This window comes from Dermochelys coriacea, chromosome 17 (assembly GCF_009764565.3).
Source record: "Dermochelys coriacea isolate rDerCor1 chromosome 17, rDerCor1.pri.v4, whole genome shotgun sequence".
Lineage (NCBI taxonomy): Eukaryota > Metazoa > Chordata > Testudines > Dermochelyidae > Dermochelys > Dermochelys coriacea.
The window spans coordinates 5,223,130-5,243,331 of NC_050084.1; the positions used below are offsets into that span (position 1 = coordinate 5,223,130).

The 20,202-nt window shown below is 42.3% G+C and overlaps 2 protein-coding genes across 6 annotated transcripts in view; both read left to right on the forward strand.

Annotated features, from left to right (window-relative positions):
* Window positions 1–18,426, forward strand: part of YPEL2 (yippee like 2) — a 38,027-nt gene extending 19,601 nt beyond the window's left edge. Inside the window, exons 2-4 of the mRNA XM_038375956.2 lie at window positions 13,349–13,392; window positions 14,239–14,347; window positions 15,267–18,426. Of these exons, the coding sequence (XP_038231884.1) occupies window positions 13,349–13,392; window positions 14,239–14,347; window positions 15,267–15,356 (243 nt within the window). The 3' untranslated portion in view covers window positions 15,357–18,426. The remainder of the gene's footprint in view (window positions 1–13,348; window positions 13,393–14,238; window positions 14,348–15,266) is intronic.
* DHX40 (DEAH-box helicase 40) overlaps window positions 1–20,202 on the forward strand; it is a 141,488-nt gene that overhangs the window by 19,593 nt on the left and 101,693 nt on the right. For 2 of the 5 annotated variants that reach the window (XM_043499642.1, XM_043499643.1), the window contains exons 1-3: window positions 14,323–14,347; window positions 15,267–15,383; window positions 17,074–17,112. The exons of 1 other annotated variant lie outside the window; for it this stretch is intronic. In XM_043499642.1, the coding sequence (XP_043355577.1) occupies window positions 15,343–15,383; window positions 17,074–17,112 (80 nt within the window). In that variant the 5' untranslated portion in view covers window positions 14,323–14,347; window positions 15,267–15,342. Of the gene's footprint in view, window positions 1–14,322; window positions 14,348–15,266; window positions 15,508–17,073; window positions 17,113–20,202 lie in introns of those variants that run through there. 2 more of the 5 variants (XM_043499646.1, XM_043499651.1) reach the window with 2 other exon arrangements.

Below are 20,202 nucleotides of genomic sequence, written 5' to 3' on the forward strand. Positions count from 1 at the left end.
TGCATCTGTCTGCATAATAAGAACATATTCAACAGGAACAGAATTGAATCCATTGATAGGGCTCAGGTGACTTAGTGCTAAATTCCCATCCCACCTACAAAGCCTGAGTATGTATAGCAAGCACAGCTAACATCTTCAAAGGCAACTCTCTCCTCTATTTGTGTATGAGCCATGTGTGAATTGTTATCTCAAAGCAGCTCTGATGTCATGCGTTTAAGCAACTTGGCTGTATCATTTTTAAAAATTTCATCTGCTTAATTTCCTTGAGTATTTTCATTCCTTTGGCAGATAAAACCAGGTTTTGATTACAGTAGTGCCAGCTCCAAGCATTCAAACCTCATGAGTCAGGCTGAGAAAAATCAGGAAAGTTTTACAAAATAATAAATCTGGGGTGTTTTTTATCTGCTTGCTGTTTTTGAGCCTATATAATTTGTGTTTACAAGCTTTTCTCTGCAAGTGTGAGGGCTAGAAACTTACTTTTCTGTTAAAAAAACAAAACAAACAAAAACACCCCCCTGAGTTTTTAACACATCACATGACTCCAGGAGTTTGAGCTTTAATGACAACATGAGATATCCGAGCCTCATGATAAAATCATGAGAGTTAGCAACACTGCATTTGAGTTAAATTTAAGGCTTCGGGGGGGGAAGGTTGGGAACAGGTTGATTTGTATCTACTTTTGTGTTTTGAAACATTGCACTGAGCCTTCCCCAGCCTTCAGCTCTGCAGAGTAGTGTTAAATGGCTATTAGGAATGTGTATGCATGAAAAACTGACTGACCTTTGGTATTTCCCCAATTACTGACGTTCACTAATCCCATCGACTCTGAAGTGCTCTCCCCTTACCTCTCTAAAAATTGCTTGGACACTATTTTAAAAAAAACCTTTGAAAAAGTCACACTTCTCCTGACATTAAGGGGTGATCAGACTGACATATGAACTGATTTGGTAATGGTGAAATTGTTTCTGGACACTGACCTATTTAAATCCATTGTATAGCCTGGCTGCCTGAAAGCAAAGCAGCCCAAGTGTGGCATCGGTGTCACCTCCTCATTATGCTGATATGTCTTTCAGACTCTACCATCCCAATAAACAGCATAGGGCGGCATTTCATGGCTCCTTTCTGATCTGATCAGTACCTGCATGAACCCATTTATTTTCCATCTTTCTTGGAAACAACTGTATACCTCTGGTATGGAAGTTGCACTGAGTATGGTGTCCTAAGGCTATTTTCTCTTTGTTAAGGCTACATTTCCCTTGGTGTGCCTGAATATGTATTTCCAGCCATTGTTGCCAGCTCCCATTATTTAATTATGAGTCTTGTGATTATTTGGTGTGTTTTTGTTTTTGTTTTTTGAAAGGCCCAGCTCCTTGAACAAGTGGAATACAAAAAAAAAAAAAAAATCTCGATTTCCTTTTTAAAAAGTGTGTTTTTAGCCTTCATAATTGCCAGTTCAAGGTGGGAAACATTAACACTGAAAGCTCAAATACCAGGAGGCAAGTTTAAAAAAAAAAATCAAAATTTAGGGGTTCTGTTTTTTTTTTAATGTCATGATTTTTAAAGCCAGTCTGATGTGTTTTTTGAGGCCAGACCCAGGATTCTTGAATGCTTGGGTTTGGCATAAGTGCAAAGCCTGAAGACAAAGGCTGGCCAAGTCCTAGTAGGCCCTTAGACTGAGATTTACAAAAGGGCCTAAAATGGTTAGGAGCCTGACTTTTGATTGCCTTTCAGGGTGAACTGAGGAACTAATGCCCTTAGACCCCTTTGGGAATCCCACTCTTAACCTTTTAGGTTTCTTCCATTATGTGACCGAATGAGACGAGGAACAGAGAGCCAGCTGGTGCAAAATTATTCCTCCAGTGAAAGAGAGGCCGAGGATGTGAAGTTATCACTACGTTGTTAATGAAGTGGCAACTGTATGTGTGTGCACTGGTGCCCCCCATTGCACAGTATCAGATGCAGCATAGTGACTACCACAAAGTTCTTAGGGGGCCATCGATTTGTTATGATGTGCTGGGTAGTGTGCTATAGCAGTCTCCATTTCAGCATACCTGGCTGAGAGACCTGTCTAAATATTCCACTTGCTGATAGTGAATTTATTCTCCATCAAAAGTGACATCCCATGAGACTTTGGATGACATAGGAGAATTTAGCTCTCTCGGGATGGTGGTAGTGGTACTAATATAGCCTGGTGGTAGTTTAGTATGTGTGTGGGTAGACCTTTTGTACCGTTGTTGCCCTCAGTCTCTCCCCACCTATCCTGTGCAGGGAAAGTGCTGAGATGTTTCCTGTTTGGACAAAAGGTGTTTATCAACAGCATGACTCTAGCCAGCTGAGCTTCTAAAGCAAGCCCAGTGCCATTTGGGTGTGGATGGAACTGAGGGGTTTAACAGGCACTTGCAGCTGCTGGCTAATGTAATAATAACCAAATAATGTCTCAATTTCTCTACTACCTATTGCCTTTCATTACAAAGAATAACAGAGCAGCACATTGCAAACTGAGATACCAGCACCACATAAGGATCACTTACTCCATATGTGAAATGCAGCTCTTTCTGAGGTGAAAGCTGTTTAATGTTGCACAGTAGTAATAAGAGAGAAAACTGAAGAAAATATTGCATCCAGTTGAGACTGACAGAGGAACAATATACATAGGTCAAACTGAAGTAATTTAATTAACCCAGAGATGAGTTTGGCCAATTCACTGTAATTCCACTTCTACTTTGGGGCTCAAATAGCATTAAGGACCAATGCTGAAACTTAGGAACACAGTTAAAATGGAGTTAGGTCACATCTATACTACAAGATGGAATAGTAGTATAACCAGTTCCCTTGATCTGGTTTTGTATGTAACATAGAGCAGAATTGGCTCAAAGTTTCATTTGGCCATTCATGATCCCTAATGTGCTGGAGGACAAGTGAAATTAATGGAATCTGGAGAAGATTCTGCAGTCAGTCATGATTTAGGGACTAGCTCATAAAACTTGTACTTACTTGAGAGCAGCTAGCACAGATTGGAGAAAGGCAAGCCATTTAATTCCACAGCACAGAATTCCAGAGCCCACAGCACATTTTAGAATTACATTTTCCCATCTTTCTTTCAATTAAAGTTCAAGTTGTTAACTCACAAATAAACTCGTAAATCATGACGAACCCAGCACTATGGCCCATACTGGTTGCTATAAATGTATGGAAAGATTGTTTCTTGCCCTCAGACCATTTTTGCCTATTCAGTCACTGGGCCTGAAAGATGCCCTTCAAGCTGAGCTTTCTGGTGATGTTGCTTAGTAAGTGGGTTACCAGCAGATAAAAGCTGGGGCTTGAAAAAGGGGGAGGGGGTAAGGAAAGTAAATAAATCCTTCTGACAGATAGGACTACATTGCTGATGGATTTCAGAGTAGCAGCCGTGTTAGTCTGTATTCGCAAAAAGAAAAGGAGTACTTGTGGCACCTTAGAGACTAACAAATTTATTAGAGCATAAGCTTTCGATGAAGTGAGCTGTAGCTCACGAAAGCTTATGCTCTAATAAATTTGTTAGTCTCTAAGGTGCCACAAGTACTCCTTTTCTTATTGCTGATGGAGTATCCCTTTACTGCATACACTAGTGTTGTAATGACACGAACAAGCCAGAGCTCTGTCCTGCTGCTGATCAGCTAGTTGGCTCTGTTTGTTCAGTACAGGAATCCAATTTGGAACAGGTACAATTGTGCACATAAAATGGCTAATGCTTCTGCTTTAGGATAGAAACGGGGAGATGGAAATACTAATGTTTAGAAACAAGGAGCTACTGTGTTGTGGGGGGGGGGGGAAGTACCAGCAGGACTGGAGTCGGTCTGTATTCTCTCGTATTCTAATCCAGCAAGCTAGGCCTGGCCACAGGTTAAACTGCATAAGATTTTACTCAGTAACTCTTTATCAACTCCAGCACTAGATCAGAGTCAAATCTAGGAATGAGCACTATTGTTTGCTCACTGAAAATAAGGTGGCCAAAGGTGTTTTTAAAGCCCACATTTGCAAATAGCCTGTGCCTAATATAAAGATTAAAGGTCCTTTGCATGTGCCTCTTTGATCTTGGTCTTTATTTAACCAGGATACTGCCACGAATCTTTGTTTAGACTGGTGACTTGGCCATGGTTGTTACCAAACTGCAGCCCAGATTCGTAAAAATAAACCTTTAGTTGCCTCTGATACATATATTGTTAGGCCCTGGTGGCCTTGTGTTCAGGGCACAGAACTGAGACACAGGAGCTCCGGGTTCATTTCCTTGCTCAGCTAAAGACTTCCCTTGTGATTTTGGGCAAATTACTTAGGGCCAAATTGTTATAGGTGTTTAGGCACTTAACTCCCACTGAAATCAGTGTGAGTTTGGCATCTAAATAAAAATCTTTAAAAGATTTTAAAAGGTCCTTAGGCTGAACTGAAATAATTAGAAAGACTTCCATTGAATTCAAGATGATCGGGCCTCTCTCTTAACCATCTGCAAAATGGGGATGTTAATACTTTCTTTCTCCTTGTTGTACTACGTGTCCATACAGCACTCAGCACAATGGGGCCCTAATCTTAGTTATGGCCAGGTAGGGAAGGCTGTGCACGTGTCCCCAAACAGCCTGGCCCCGGCCCCGGCCCCCTATCCAACCCCTCCCACTTCCTGCCCCCGACTGCCCCCCTCACAACCCCCCCACCGCTCCTTGTCCCCTAACCATCCCCTCCCATCCCAGAACCTCTGCCCTATTCAACTGCTCTCTGTCCCCTGACCACCACCCCGCGAACCTCCACTCCATCCAACCGCCCCCTGTCCCCTGACTGCCCCCCCAGCCCCACCTGCCCCTTATCCAGCCCCCTTACCATGCTGCTCAGAGCAGCATTTTTGGCAGCCGTGCCACCCGGCCAGAGCTAGACATGCTGCTGCACTGCCTTGCATGAGCGCGCAGCCCCGCCCCCCCAGAGTGCTGCCGGCATGTGGCGTGGCTGTGAGGGAGGGGGCACAGTGGGGGAGTGGCTGGGACTAGCCTCCCCGCTCAGGGGCCAGGCAAGACAGTTCCACGGGCCGTAGTATGCCCACCTCTGCCCTAAACTGCTAGGATCAAAAGACTGAAGGAGATCCTAGCTTAAAAATAAATAAATAGTAAGTGTTAGCCCTGATGGTTGGAGAGAGAAGCTCCAACACATGAAGCGAGTGCAGCACCCTGAAAGCAAAGACACTGGAAGGCAAATATAAAGTAGCCCAAATGTTGTTGTTTTAAAAAATCTCACCGTTTTTAAGCCAATCCCATTGTTCGATGTTCCCCCCGCCCTCGACTCACGATTTTTGAACACTTTGGCTTGACAGTAGTGTAAATAAAAATATTAGAGCTCATTAAAGCCTATCAGTGGACCAAATTTGGCTCTGATAGACCACCCCGGCAACCCATTGGCCATGGTGAATGAGATTGCATATAGTCCACGCTTGCATGTAACTCAGTATGATAAAACTTATCAGACAGGTATAAGAGAACTGAACTGAGCTGTATAGCATTTACAAAACAGGTTGTGTAAAGAAAACTGATGTGATCAACAGTATTAGAAAAGCAATCTCTGAATGCCTATTGGGAGTCAGAATTGGGGGCTCTGACTAAAAATGGATCTGAATCATTCTCTGTGCCCTGACGGGATCAAATCCTTCAGCTGAGTTGTCCTTTCCTATCTGAATTCAGCTAAATGTTTCTATGGTAATTGAGTTCCTCTGGCGGGGGGGGGGGGGGGGCTAATCAAAGGCTTTGTCAGCTGCAAACACCCATTGCTGCCAGGGTTAACAGGGTAATGTGGAAAGCACTGGGAATGAATTTGCATTGGAACTCGCATTTAGACCCATCTTCTTTGCAACTAATAACTGGAAACACTCAGCTCTTCTAACAGCTTCAGTCAGGTTTGCTGCAAAGAGAACTGGCTAGAGTTCTCCATTAAAGAGCCTTCAGCTGGAATAGATATTAAGGTCGTGGATGTGGAAAAGAAAATGTCTCTGCAATGATATAGATATAGGTGTGTGTGTGGCAAACAAATTCTGCTCCCTGTTTATATAACAGAATCCCCAAAATCAAATATTAACATCGGAAACCAAAGCATGCTGTTTGCTATTGGGTTTGTTCACCCTTTGACTGTGATGGGAATAGTTTTACTTTGTTTTTTAACAAGTCCATGTCTTTGCTGAGGAAACCCCCAAATACAATGTTCCAAGAACAAGCTGGTGCCTGGTGAGAAACTAGGAACCACACTGTGGTCAGAAAGTTTAAATCAGCAAAGCTGTATTTTGTAAAAGTCCCTTGTAGAAGGAAAGTATCACCTAAATGCTGGATGTATGAGTAGCCTAGTTTATTGTGTGGTATGAATGATGATGCAATATATGACCTAAATAGATTCTTCCTTCATGGGGGGGGGAAGGGTTTTGAATGAGTGATAGAGCATTTGGATAGCCTCAAAGAACTGGATTCTCTACCTGGGTCACCCCTGCTGGCTTGCTGGTTTACCTAGGAGCAAGCACACTCTTCAACTATTCTCGTCGCTTTTCTTCGCATCTGTAATGGGGGATAATGATACTTACCCCAGTTGGGAGATTGCTTTCAGATCTTGGGAGAAAAGAGTGTAGTGTATTAGCTACCTTAGCACCTGGAAAACTATAATCAAGATATGGACCCCATTGTAAGGCATTATACAGATACATAGTAAACACAGTCCCCTGCCCAAAAGAGCTTACATCTCAATAACAAGACAGACAAAGGGAGGGGGGAATGTAGAAGTAATGAAAAGCACAGAAAGCTTATGACTTGCCCCAGGTCACACAGGATGGTCTCTGGCATTGAGTCCAGTGACTTCTAGTGACCGTATTTTTCTACTCCTCTTCTTTATCACTGGCAGGGCATATAGTGCTCTTACAGAGATGATGGGTCGGTCACTCTCAAAAATACCACAGTGGTGGGCATGGGCATAAGAGCCTTAGTAGAACGGAATAAGACAGCAATGTTCATTAGTTCAAAGGAAATGTTACAACTCAGATGGCTTAACGTGTAACAGCGCCCTCTTCATCTGCAGGACTTGCATGCAACCCAGGTGGCTCCGCATTAAGCCTCGATTCACACTTTTGCCTCCTTGAGGTAAAACAGACTCTCTGCTTAAGAGTTTAAATGCAGAGTCAGCAGCACGAGCAGAGTCAGTCTTCATGCAAACGTCCTTAGTATTTAAAAAAATAAAAGGAGTGTGCATAGGGCCGAGGGAGAGAGATAAACGAAGCTCTCTCTGAATAGAATAATTGGATGATTTTTCACTTATGAATATAAGGGACCCTTTAAATCCAGGAGTTCCCAATATTCCTTTTCCTCTCTGTTCTTTCATCAGTTGTCTTGACAGGAAATAACAGGGCACAATAAACTGTCCTCCATATAAGTATCTGATCAGCGGGAGCCTAGCCTTCATGTCCCCTCCCTCACACTCAGACCATGTAGACTTCCCTAGAGCTCCAGCACAAACATTGGTCCTTCTAACCCTGAACTTTTTCTTGCAATGAGAAGTAACTATAGCTTTCATAGAGCTAACCAACGGGTTCAGGCTGCATATTCGTCTCTCCTCGTTGGATTTCAGTGGAACCAGTTACCTTTTCATCTTTGTGTCATTGGGTTGTGTAAGGGTGCCTACATTGGCATAGGTACATGGTTCTTTCCTGATCTGGTCTGCAGGGATCGTGGTGCCATGTCTGGTAGCTGCTTCTTGGTCTCCATGGGCGCTATTCACATTTTGCGCTATTGTCTATTCCATCACAAAGACTTCGCGAAAATTAATCCTGTCATCTGTTCAGTGCATGGACTGCTGAGTGAATGTAAGGGAAATCCTTGCTACAGAAGGGAGGGGGTGTTTTGGTTTCACATTCATTTCATAGATTTCTGGCTGCAGTGCTGACTACAATGAAGGATTCCCCCCATGCATCCAGGGTTCATTGACAATAAAGGATGTGTAGGTACACCTGGTGATTGAGGTGGTAAGCAAATGGAGCTTTGGACAAGATGGTAGGAGAAGGAAATGAATAGCCTTGTCCCTTTTTTAAGCTAGTACTTTCTCCCATGTGCTATTGCTCAGCTCAGAAAATCCTGGAAGAGCATCACCTGTTTTTCAGAGGGTAGAACATAAGTTCAATCAAAATGGCAGAAATTCGGACATTTTAAATTCAGATCAGAATTTAGCAAATGGACCAGAACCAAACTAAACCACTTGACTGAAATACTCCCAAGCTTGTGGCTGTTTGAAATCTGGATTCAGCTGTTGACTTCATTTCTTGTTGCAGGATGATGAGGAAGTGAGCACTTCTTAGTGAGAGAAGGGCTGCAGGATAGGGTATTTTGGCATGATCGGAACTTTGCTCTTGATAGTGCCTGAATGCCTGTCTCATGGCTCATGACTCTCCATTGGATATTCAAATCACCTGTTTAAGGCATGCCTGATACACATTTTAGATGTCTTTTGTGCTGAATGGAACTCCAGATGCAGAAGGGGATTTTGAATAGCTGATAGTCAAGATGAAGATCATGTATTTTTCTCATCTTTTCCCTCCTAACCAAAAAGTCTAGACATTGATGGGGGCGGGAAGTGGGGAGAAAAGGAGGGAGAATTCCTGTTGCAAGCATGGCGGGTTGTGTTTCTAGCCAAACTTCCTAAATTAGCAACGGAGAGAAAAAATGGCTTGGCCTTTCAATGGGAAACAAAAAATCCTTTCCATTTCTTTGAGTTGGATTGGAAAGTGTGTCCCGGGAGCTGTTATTTTAGAGGGGAAGAAGTCTGGATTTTTTTTGTGTGTGTATAATATAAATAAATGTTTTTAATTTTAATTCACATCACAAAATCTGCTTTGAAAAAAATGCAGGACATGGAAACTTGCCACATTACTGGCTGTCACTACTTGATGCAAAGCAAGTGTATTTGCAGAACAGTTTGGAGGGGACTGTGCAGGGAATGTCTGCTTAGGTTAGGATATGATAGTTTTCCTGTGACTTCATCATGATCACTGCAGCACATCCGTCCTTCTAGAGATGGAACAGAAAGAGGCAGTTCTGGCCACCCCACTAGGTTTTATTTAATTGTAAACTAAAGGGAATTTGTTGAGGATACAAGCCCAAAATATGACATACCTGTTCCCTTTCCATCACTTCCCCTTTATCTGCATTTGCTAAATCCCCCTGGGGTGGAGGATGGTTTCTTGAAACACCGCATCAGCAGCACCAAATGGTGAGCGCTGGGATGTGGGAAAGCTCCAGCCTGGCATCCCTGAAGGTGACAGGATTGTGCAGTGGCCACACACTGATGGTAAAGAGAGTGCTCTTTGGTGACAGCAACATCCTTAGGCAATAGCTACTGACTAATATTAGAGTCTGTAAGTGGGCAATAAAGGCAGCACACTCAGGTGTGAGTTGCAAGCTTGTGGCTGGAAATGAAATAGGAAAACACAGCTGATAGTTGATGAAGTTGATCATCCTTCGGTGACCTCTTCAAGCTGGTGGAGACCCTTTGTAAAGGTGCACTATGGTGACCATCTGGAGCATTATTGGCTTTACTTCAAACCAGGGGATGAGTGCTTCATTTGGGGCACTCCATAAGGGAGAGTTGCCATTGAGAGAAAATAGTGGTTCTCCAGAACAAAAAGCCCAGAGAACTTCAGGATCCTATCTAGATCATGCCTTGACCTAAAGTGGAAGGAGGAGGCCCACCAGGAGAACACCACAATCCTCTATCAATTGGCTGGAGTAATGTTCAGGGAGCCTCTGATGCAAAGCTTAAGGGCTTGGTTTTGTTCTTTATTAAAGATTGACTGATAGCCAGCAATAATGGAAACTGCTATTTCTGTTCCAGTAAAATTCTGCTCCCATAGCTGCTGCTGTTGGCAAACTCAGTCACTTTGGTGTTTATGGAAAACTGTTTACTGGGAGGGAGTGGAAGGTTAGTGAGTTTTAGCTGCTCTCATCCTGCTTTTAGTGGCAAGGGCCTGTGTCCCTTGAGGATCCCTCCTGCTTGCTACACATCACCCACCCAGGATCCATGCATCCAAACTCATAGAACCTCTATGCAGCCCTTGCAGCCTGGAGAATAAATGCCTTTTGCACATGTCATTGTAGAGCACAACACAGAGCCAGCCCCAGTTTATTCCTTCCAAAGGAGAGAGACAGCCTTGGCATGAAGGCTATTAGCTTACAGAATCCCATCTTTATTTACCCTACAGAGGAATAGAGTTCAGTATACCAAGTATTCTGTAGCAGTCAGCTCAGATACAGTTAGATTGTGCGGTATCATACAGATGAGAATAACAATAATACACGACTTCAGTGCTGAGGAGAGATTTAAGGAAGCTGCTCTAATAAATACAATTTCACAAACATGCTTGAGCCATGTGTCCTAGTTAATTTGCTTCCTGGGGAACAAGGCATTTCTCACTGCACAGAATCCAGGGCTTATGCCAAGAGAGTGCAGAGGTGCCTCAGGCATCTCCTCCGAGCCCACAAACTTCTTTTCCCCAATATTGGCAGCTAGTCTTGGGCTTCTGTCTGAATCTTCTTGGCAGACAGCTCTTCTGTAGCTGGCAGAGCCATCACTGCCATCTGAACCTCTCGGGCAGCTCTAGTGCTGGATATGGAGTTGGGTAGCTTGACCCACAGCACTGGTTTTACCCACATGCTCTCCTTCAGTCAGTGGCTGGGAGGCTCTTGCTTCATGCACGGAGGCACAGATCTTTCCACAGGCTCCATTGTGCTGTGACTTAAAAGTAGCTCAGTGTCAAGAAATACACTGAGTTGCAGCCAGAGGAGGTGGAATGTGTTCTCTTGTCGAGGGGGGTTTAAACCCAGACTTTACTGAACAATGTCCAAGATTAAAATTCATTAAATTTCTCCTTCATGTATTTGAAATGAATAGAATGTGTGATGCAGGGGTTCTCTCTGGATAAGATTATTAAAGAGCTGTGTGCCCCCAACACTTACAGTTACACTTGTGCAGAGAAAAAATACCTCTTGGATTAATCTGACATTTACAATCACTCTGTATTTTATACCATGTGCTACATTCTCTATGTAGCCTTCACTAAACTAAGCATAGTGACCTTCGTTGTTGGGGGTCATCTTTAGGGATTGAATTTGGTAACCCTGGGTCTGAAAGTATCTGTTAGTGCCTAAGCTAAAGGAATGGGACTGTTAGCTTGGATGCATCAACACTTGTAAACCTTTATATGTGGCTTATCCACTAGAAGGAGAGAGAGAGAGATGCATTGTGTTAGCATAAATTACATGGCATGAAGAGTACAGTGTGGAACAAGGCAGCTGGGTTGTGGCCTTGCTGTCTGGGGAACGATGGGCACTTTGGCATTTGCCGTGCCCTGTCGCAAATTTCATTGAGTGAATTCCTGGGAGCAGCTTCACAAAGAAACAGGACCTTGTGTATAGAAGTCTCTCCATAGAGACTTCCCAAGTGATCCCTTCTGTGTCAGTTGGAGCCAGCCCCTTTGCTGCCAGCTGTTCACGTCCTCCTGAATTAAACAAACTGCCAAGGGGATAAAATTCATTTAGACGTTGAAAGCTGCGCTCCTGGTAAACTAGCCTTTACCCATTTTGACCCAATAGCTCTCTCTTTGTATTGGCTCCACTCACCTGAGCCTGCCTTTTCTCTTTGACCTGCAAATAGAGTAGTCATAACCAAAAAACATACTAACGCCTCTACAGGGCACGGTTATGGATGCCAAACCTTTATCACTGGATGTGCATGTCATCTATAAACAGCATAATGTTACCTTGTCATTATCTAGTCCACACCGTCTCCCTCACATTAACAGTTGTGAGGAGGGAGAACTATGAGTAAGTTCAAAATCTTTAATTCAATGGGCACTTGTTAAAGCACATTAAAAACGCAGGTTGTATTGCTCCACTATTAGCTGCTCCTGTCAGCAAGACATTGTTGCAGGTAATATTACAGGCCAGACACAAATGGAGCTTATAGGTGCTTGGAAACAGTGTTATTGAAGTGTCCCAGTCAGAGGTCGCCGGTGCTGCCCAACCTTTCATTGCAAAATACTGTTTTATCATTGTGAATGTTATATGGCCAGGCACTGGGAATGCCACGATTGTTGCTAATGCTACAAAATGTGACAGTTTCACTGTTCCCTTATCCTTCCCTTTCATTGTTTGTTTACCTCTACTCAGCTGTCTCTTGTCATATGTTTAGGCCCTGATCCTGAAAAGACTCAGGGCAGGTTTACACTTTAAAAGCTGCAGCGGCACAGCTGCACAACTGTAATGCTTTAGTGAAGATGTTACTACACCAACGGGAGAGTTTCTCCCATCAGTATAGTTGATCCATCTCCGCAAAAGGTGGTAGCTAAATCAGTGGGGGTTAGACTGGTATAACTGCATTGCTTAGGGCTGTGGATTTTTCACACCCCTGAGCAATGTAATTTTACTGATATAAATTTGTAGTGTAGACCTGGCCTTACAAAGGCGCTTAACTATGCATTATAAGCAATCCCACTGGCGTCTATGGGGCTGCTTAGAGTGCATACATTTAAGTATCTGCATAAAGCTTTGCAAGACTGTGGTCTTGGATGGTCAGCAAATTGGGCCAGAGATTGTCTTTTTCAATATATATGTGTACAGCACATAGCACAATATGGCCCTGATGGGGATACACATAAATAATAATAATAATGTGTATTTCTGCACCTCCTTCATGGATGGAGGCACTTCAGACTGTCAGAGCCGTATTCGAAATATTGAAGCAATGCTGTCAGGTAGCTTAGATCCAAATTTTACGTTTGGTTTTTTTTAGAAACAGAATTTAAAATAATAATTTGGGTTAAGGTTTGTTTGAGATTGTAAATCCACGAGCAATGGCATTGAACTAGTGCATGAGAACCAGGAAGTGAAATTGACCAACTTTTAGTTTTTACTGGAATGCAGAAACCAAACAACATAGAGTTTAATTTGTGAAAAATGCATTGGATTTTCACAGTGCTCTGAGGGCTGATAATATCAAGTGATAATTAAGAAGGTAAGGTTCCAAGTCAGCTGCCAGTGTCCCTTTTAAAATGTGCATGCATTAGTATTTGAGACAGGCTGGTTCACTTTCCATTTCCATCTCCAGGACAGACCTTTATTAATCAACTCTCATCTTCCACGGATGTTTCACTCTCTGCCTTCTCCATCTTGCATACTGTAATAATGTGCATTTCTCAGAACTCCACTATCAGTTGCTCTAACTACCCTCTGAAGTCATTAACGTTGGTATCTGGGTACTGTTCATGCACAGGATGGCTTCCTATTAACCGACTGATTTCTGTTTTCTTGCCTTTTAGTCCTTTCAAGGAAGCCAAGGGCGAGCATACCTCTTCAATTCAGTGTGAGTGTTACTTCATAAATGTCATTGCTCCATCTTTTGCGATACAAATATATATCACCCTGAGGTTAAAAATTAGGAGAAAGAGTTGCCTTTTTTGAGACAGAAAGGCACTTACTTATGAGCTTGCATCATTGCTTTGGGGTGACTGAAAGGAAACAGCACTAATTCAGACTTGACTTTGCCTTTAGGTTTCAGAAAAGGGGCTGGAATAAGAGTATTTTTGTCATGGGATTGAGAAATAACACCTAACAGAAGTAGTTTTGAGTCACTTACTTCTCGGGGGATGTAGTGAGGACCAATAAGTCAAAGCTTTGTAAATATAAAGAAGTATATAGGTGCTAAATACTAGTGGCTTTTTTAGAGCTGGGCTATAATTTTAACTGAAAAGAATTTCCTTTAGACAAATACGGTTTTCTGGAAATCAGCATTTACCTTGGGAATACATGGATTTCAACAAAAATGTCCCATTTTCCATTTGTGAAAATCAAAATGAAAAATTTCATTTCAAATTTAAAATGAAAATTTCACTCTGAAATGTCAAATTATTTCATTTCAGTAGAAAACTTTGAAATTCTCCTTCTCAGTGTTTTTAGGAATTTTTCACTGAGTGAAAATATTCCCTATTTCATCTTTTCATTCTGATATGGAACAGAACATAATTTTGAAGTATCAAAATTTCTTACGAAAGGAAAGTTCTATTTTAGAATAGCTATAGTATTTATTATTAGAGATTCCAGTTTATATTTTCCAGTACGGCAACAAAATTGCTGCAAAGGTTCTTGCAGTGTACAAAAAGGAAGCAATACTTTGATAGGAACCATATCTTTCTCTTCCCTTCACTCCCAGAGTTAATGTGGGTTGCGGCCCTGCAGAGGAGCGGGTGTTACTAACAGGATTACACGCAGTTGCAGACATTTATTGTGAAAACTGCAAAACCACACTGGGCTGGAAATATGTGAGTATCGTTTATTGTTCCTGTGGATGCATTTGTCTCTATCCCTTTTTGAAGGTGTGTGTATAATGAGGCAGAGTGCTGAAGTGGGAGTCAGAAACCCGAGTTCTATTTCTGACTCTTAAACTGATCTACTGGGTCCCCTCTCTGTGCCTGTTTTTCCTGACACCTTTTGTGTGTCTTGAATATTTAGACAATAAGCTCTTTGTGGCAGAGGCTGTATGTTACTATGCATAATCACTGCTCATGTCACAATGTCCACACTGTTGTTTTTAACACAGTAGCTGAAGTAGAGCTAGTACATGTCTGTCTATTTGGGCTGGGAGGTACGTTCCCAACCGCAGTGAAGCTATACTCTAGTTGCCTAACTGAATGGTTCCCAAACTGTGATCCGTGGAGCACTTGCTGGTGGCCTGCAGAGAGGTGGCTGGTCACACGATCCTGATTTCTTCTCCTTGTTTCCACTGGTAAATCACATTAAAGACAGCTGAAAAGGAATTAGATGCATTCCTAATGTTACTTTTTCTTATAAGCAATTATTAGAGTTGCTCTAGGGATGTTATGCATTTGGGACGAGAGGTGTCCACATGGTAATCTCTTTATAAAAATGTAGTATAGACTATGGAAATAGTTTGAGAACCCTGGTCTAACAGGAGACAGTGAGAGGTTAAGGGACTTACTGAAGTACAGACACCAGTGAGCCAGTGGTATGAGTGGGACTAGAGTCTAGGATTCCTGAAAACAAAAAGTTTCCTGAAAGTCAACAGGGTCCCATATTCCTGCACTCTGTGCCCCAAAGCTGAGAGTGGAATGCATGACTCCTGTCTCCCAGACCTCTGCTCTAATCACTAGGTTGCACTTCCTTTTCCGTACCTCTGAAGTCTCCCACTAAGTCCACCTCTCTGTTTTTTCATTTTTTTAGGAACACGCTTTTGAGAGCAGCCAGAAGTATAAAGAAGGCAAATACATCATCGAACTAGCTCACATGATCAAGGATAATGGCTGGGATTGAATGGGAAGAGCCCAGCCAAACCAGCGTGTAAGAGAATGCCATCCAACAGAACATTATATCCAAGAGTGAGAGAGTGACCGAACGCTTGGTTCCATGCATTTAGAGGCTCTGCCATTTGGGAGCATCTTCACACCCTTCTCCATCTTTATTGGTGACTGGCCTCTAAATTTCTGTCTCTCCGTCTCTTTGCTTTTTATCTGTTTGTGAGTTGACCCTGGCTGCTTCTCTCTGTGTTCTGGTGTTGGCTAAGAGAATGCACCAAATGCCTGACAGCATTCCATGTTTATGAATGTCTAAGTACAAACTGAAGTTGGCTCTTTGGTGGCATTTTATCAGAGGGTCTCAGTGTGGGAGGGAGACCAGAGTTTTGGGCAGGAGGAGAGAAAAAGGGGACGGGCAGGAGGGGAAGTAAGCAGGAACGAAACTGCTTTTCCTTTAAGTCCTGGTAACCAAGGCTTGAAACTATGGACAGAAATATACCTCATGACTGCGTTATCTCTGAATCTCGAAACTGCTGTTCCAGAGGCAGAGCTCCAGATTAAGCTGGCTGAGCACAAGTTGTAACCAAAAGCCCCTTGCTAGCTAATTCCTGAAACTGATGTGCAATTCCATCTTTTGATAGGTTGTTTCATACTATTCACACAGTCGCCTTTTGTGAATGTTTTGTTGTGGAGCTTGATGGCTAGAGAGATTCCCCAGGCTCTCTCCTTCTGCTTCTCCCTCCTCCTGTTTCATAGCAGATGGGCAAACCGTCCCATCAGAGCATGGCTACAACCTCAGCACTGCTGGGGAAACAAAATTCTGATCCTGGGCAACTGAGAGAGGAGGAGTCAAATCATGTAATGTAGAGGGAGGGGCCGGTGCTGCAGTTTTTTTAGAAGATACGATAGATATGCAAGAACACGGGCATGTGCTAGGAAAATATGTAGGGGGAGAGGGCTGTAGACAAACTCAGAAACATATGATGCCATCTTTAATTTTCCAGTCCTTACTGTGTGCCGTTAGGGCAAATCTCTTTACCATTGGCAATGTAATAGCTTGGGATCCAGTCATCCTAATGCGTAATGGGAAAATGGCTTTAATAGGATCTCTAAAATTTCAGACTCCAGCCATCAGGTCCACTCTTTGAATCCATCAGAGATGTGATGGAACATTAAGTGGCTCTGGTGGCTGTTAAAATCATGTTTCACAGACTGCTATTTCAAGCACTGAAGTATCCCCCAAACCTTGACTCCTGGTGTTTTTAAAAAAAAACCTGTTTCATATTCTGGAAGACTGAAACTTAGCATCCCCCAAATGGCATAGGCCTTGGAGTTGTAGGGGGGAGAAGAGGTTTCAACACCTAACTGCAATGGACAAGTCCTACTTTAATTTTTGTAAATTAATTTTTATGGACCATCTTTATGTTGATGGTGTGGGAAAGGGGGAGAATGTGTATGAAAGAAGTAGCGTAGACATAAATGACAGCGTGAAGCTTCCTCTACAACAATCCAGTCAGTATCTGTTGCAGAGCACAAGACTATTTAACTGAATTAGTATTATCCATCCGAGTGAATTCTTTTTGTTTGTGGAATTATTTCAAAGTAGGTTAATTCTCTGGGGGAAATCCCTCTCAATCCAGAGAGTTAAAAATAATGTGCAGGGATTCGTAGCTCCTTATGAAATTGAACCTTCTGATGATTAGAGCCTAATGCCGCCTTTTTTTTCCAATATTCAGGTTAGCAGAGTTGAGAGGATTTCAAAATCACATTTGCTGGTAAGTGGGGGTGGGGATGTGTGTGCAGAGAGAGAGGCTTTAGAAGTGGGATTAGACTTCTATGTACCAGTGAGTAAAACCTGAATAGCTCATGTGAACAGTGGATGTTTTCTCTCCTCGCTAGATGACTGTTGTGTCCATGGCATCTCTGATAACGTGGTTATTACCCAGAAGTAGGTGACAAGATGGAGACTGAGTGTTACTTCTGGAAGGGATGTATTGAATGCCTTCTTTGGCCATTGTGTTAGGAGGTGGTTTCTGCCTTCACTCTATCTGAATTACAAGACCACTTCATCTTTGACTTCTGCTAGACAGTACATCCGTCATCCTCATTCCCCTCCATCACCGTTACCTTCAACAAAAATAATTCCTCAGTACCCATTAGCTTGTTGACTCTGGCATTGGCCTTCTCTTCATTGCCCTTTCCACTCAACATTTCGTTGGTTTTGGCCAGTAAGGAGTCATTTGCTTTCTTTGAAAAGCTCTTCTCCTTCCCTGAAAACAATCTTTAAAGGGATCTGATCTAAAATGGGAGAAATAAGGGATAACCCACAACAGTTTGTGTGCAGATGGGATGGGATACAGAGCTATGCCTAGACTCTGGTAATCTTCCCTGAATGAGTATAATTTTATGCACTACAGTGATCGCCAATAAAAAGCCAACATGCCTATAATAATCCCCGAGTATTCAGTCTCAAATACTGCAGCATTACCCCTGTAAATTGTAATTTTTGCACCATTAGTGTAGGATATGCTGTACCTCTTAAAAATAAGGGCAGTTACTACAGATTGGTGTCAGATGCAATAGTTTTTATTCTTTGTGTACTAAGAACAAGAAGTAATGTCACAGATGGCAACACGCAGTAACAATTTACATAAATTGCATTTTTTATGGCGACCACTGTAAATTTGAATATTTGTGGCCAGATCCTCAGTTAATGTAAATTGGCTTAGTTTCCTTGACTTCCATGGTGCTACACCGGTTTAAATCAGTTGAGGATCTGGGCCCAGATCCTCAAATCCTGGTATGGAAAATGTGCGAGCACACACAGAGGCACACACTTGACTGTATGTTGATTTTTATACACTGTATAAAGAGATAAGTAAAAATGGCCTGCTAGGCTCATTTAATATTTGTTCTCCCTTATGTGTCGGCTAAACCTAAAGTGCTTCTTATGATGTAAGGTCCACTGTTAACTCATCTGTGACCTGCTGTAATAAGACATATGAGAGTATTGGGAGTTGAAAACAAAACAGAGTGATGAAATTTATAGGCTAGTTGGTGGGTATAACTATCAGGGCATTCTCAGTTGATTAGTTGCAAAAGAATATATTCAGAACATAGCCAAAGAACTGCACCACTTGCATCTCATTGGTCAAGTCAGTTAACTGTAGCCAGTTAGTTACATCGAAGGGTGGTAATGCCTGCCCTTCACTTCCAAGCTGGAGGTGCAGTCCAGAGAGCCAGCATGTCCCAGTATCCAATGTCCAGATCACAGTGGAGCACTGCGTACTGGGATTTGTAGTCTCCGTGGGTGGCAGCCTCAGCGAAGATGAAAACTGCAAGTTTTGCTCCATTTTCTGCCCCCACCCCTTAGTTTCTAGCAAGCTGCCACCAAGGCCCTTGAGCAATGCAAATTCTGGGCACCACTGAGTTTACATCACAGTGTACCCCAAAGCTAAACTTTGGTAGGTTTGAAATGTTTTGCTCAGGCAGATTATCTTGTGTGGCATCATGACCCTGTAATAAATATTCAGATGATAATATATACAGAACATAATAAGAATTATCTTATGAAATATACTTTTGTAAATATTTTAATTTTTTTAAAAAAAATAATATATTTGGTGCTGTTTTCTCAGAACCCACCTCTGAGAGCACTTTTTTTGTTTTGTTTTTAAATTATACTGTTTCCTCTGTCTTAGTTGGAAAATATGCTTAAAGGGAAACAACAATCATAACTATATGCTGTTTTCTTAAGTTGCTACACTTTTCACCTGGACAAGGCTGAAAAAGGGCAAATAACCTCTAGTTCCATCCAGCAGAAATTACCTCTTATACAGGCCATTGCCAGGTTACAAACAAAGGCTCCCAATTCAGGAAGGTACTGAAGCATGTGTGTAACTTTAAGCACATGGGAATGCAAGTGTGTTTAAAGGTATGCACATGCTTCAGTACCTTCCTCAGTGCCTGAGGCCCCTGACTTGCAATTAGATCCAGATAGGAAGATCTTAATTCCTACATGGAGTCTCTAACGTCAGTGGGACTCCATGTAAGTGCATAGATCTGCCTAAGTAGATCTGATTGCAGGATCAGGGCCTGAAATATTCTCTTACACCAATATTGGCTAGAATAAAATAAATAATGAAGGTTTAGAATGGGAAGTGAATTTAAGTTGCAACCTCAGAATCTTTATTTCCCGTTGCTTGGGGCAATAGGGCCAGGGGATGGAGAATTCTAACTAATCAGGAATTCTTATTCGCTTTGCAAATATTTTTGGATGTGGATCCTGGTTTTAATTTTGCTTTTAATGTAAATAAAACCAGGCTGCTACATAGTGAATTAAAGTAAAAGTTTACATCTCTGGCAGTAAAGTTCTTTCCCCTCTCCTCTTTGTCTTTTTCCCCTCCCTTTTCCCCTTAGTTTTTATTTCATTGGTCTTCTTGTTTATCTCAAAGTGGACCAACAGCACAAATCATTAGACTGTGTTTTGCTGAGTAAGGAGCTATTTGCAGTGCTGAGTAACTGTTAAACACTCTTTTATTTTCTCTTTTTGGTGCACACATTTTAAAGGCAACAAAACCTGCACATGGAATCTGTGGTTCTTGTGAGGATCAGCTAAGAATTTTCTCTTTATGCGTTTTCCTAATTGATATGTGAGTGTATTAATCATGCATTTCATTGCACTTCCTCACTTCAGAAGAAGCATCACGTTTCTATATGAACCAGTTCTTGGACAAGCATCCTGTTGGGTAAACAGATTTGAAATGCAGAGCTCAGCTAGGTAGTAAGAACTCTCCTTGCCAGATGAGAGGCCTGAGAAATGGAACATTCAGAAACAAAAATGTTACGCATTGAGTTGGAAGAAT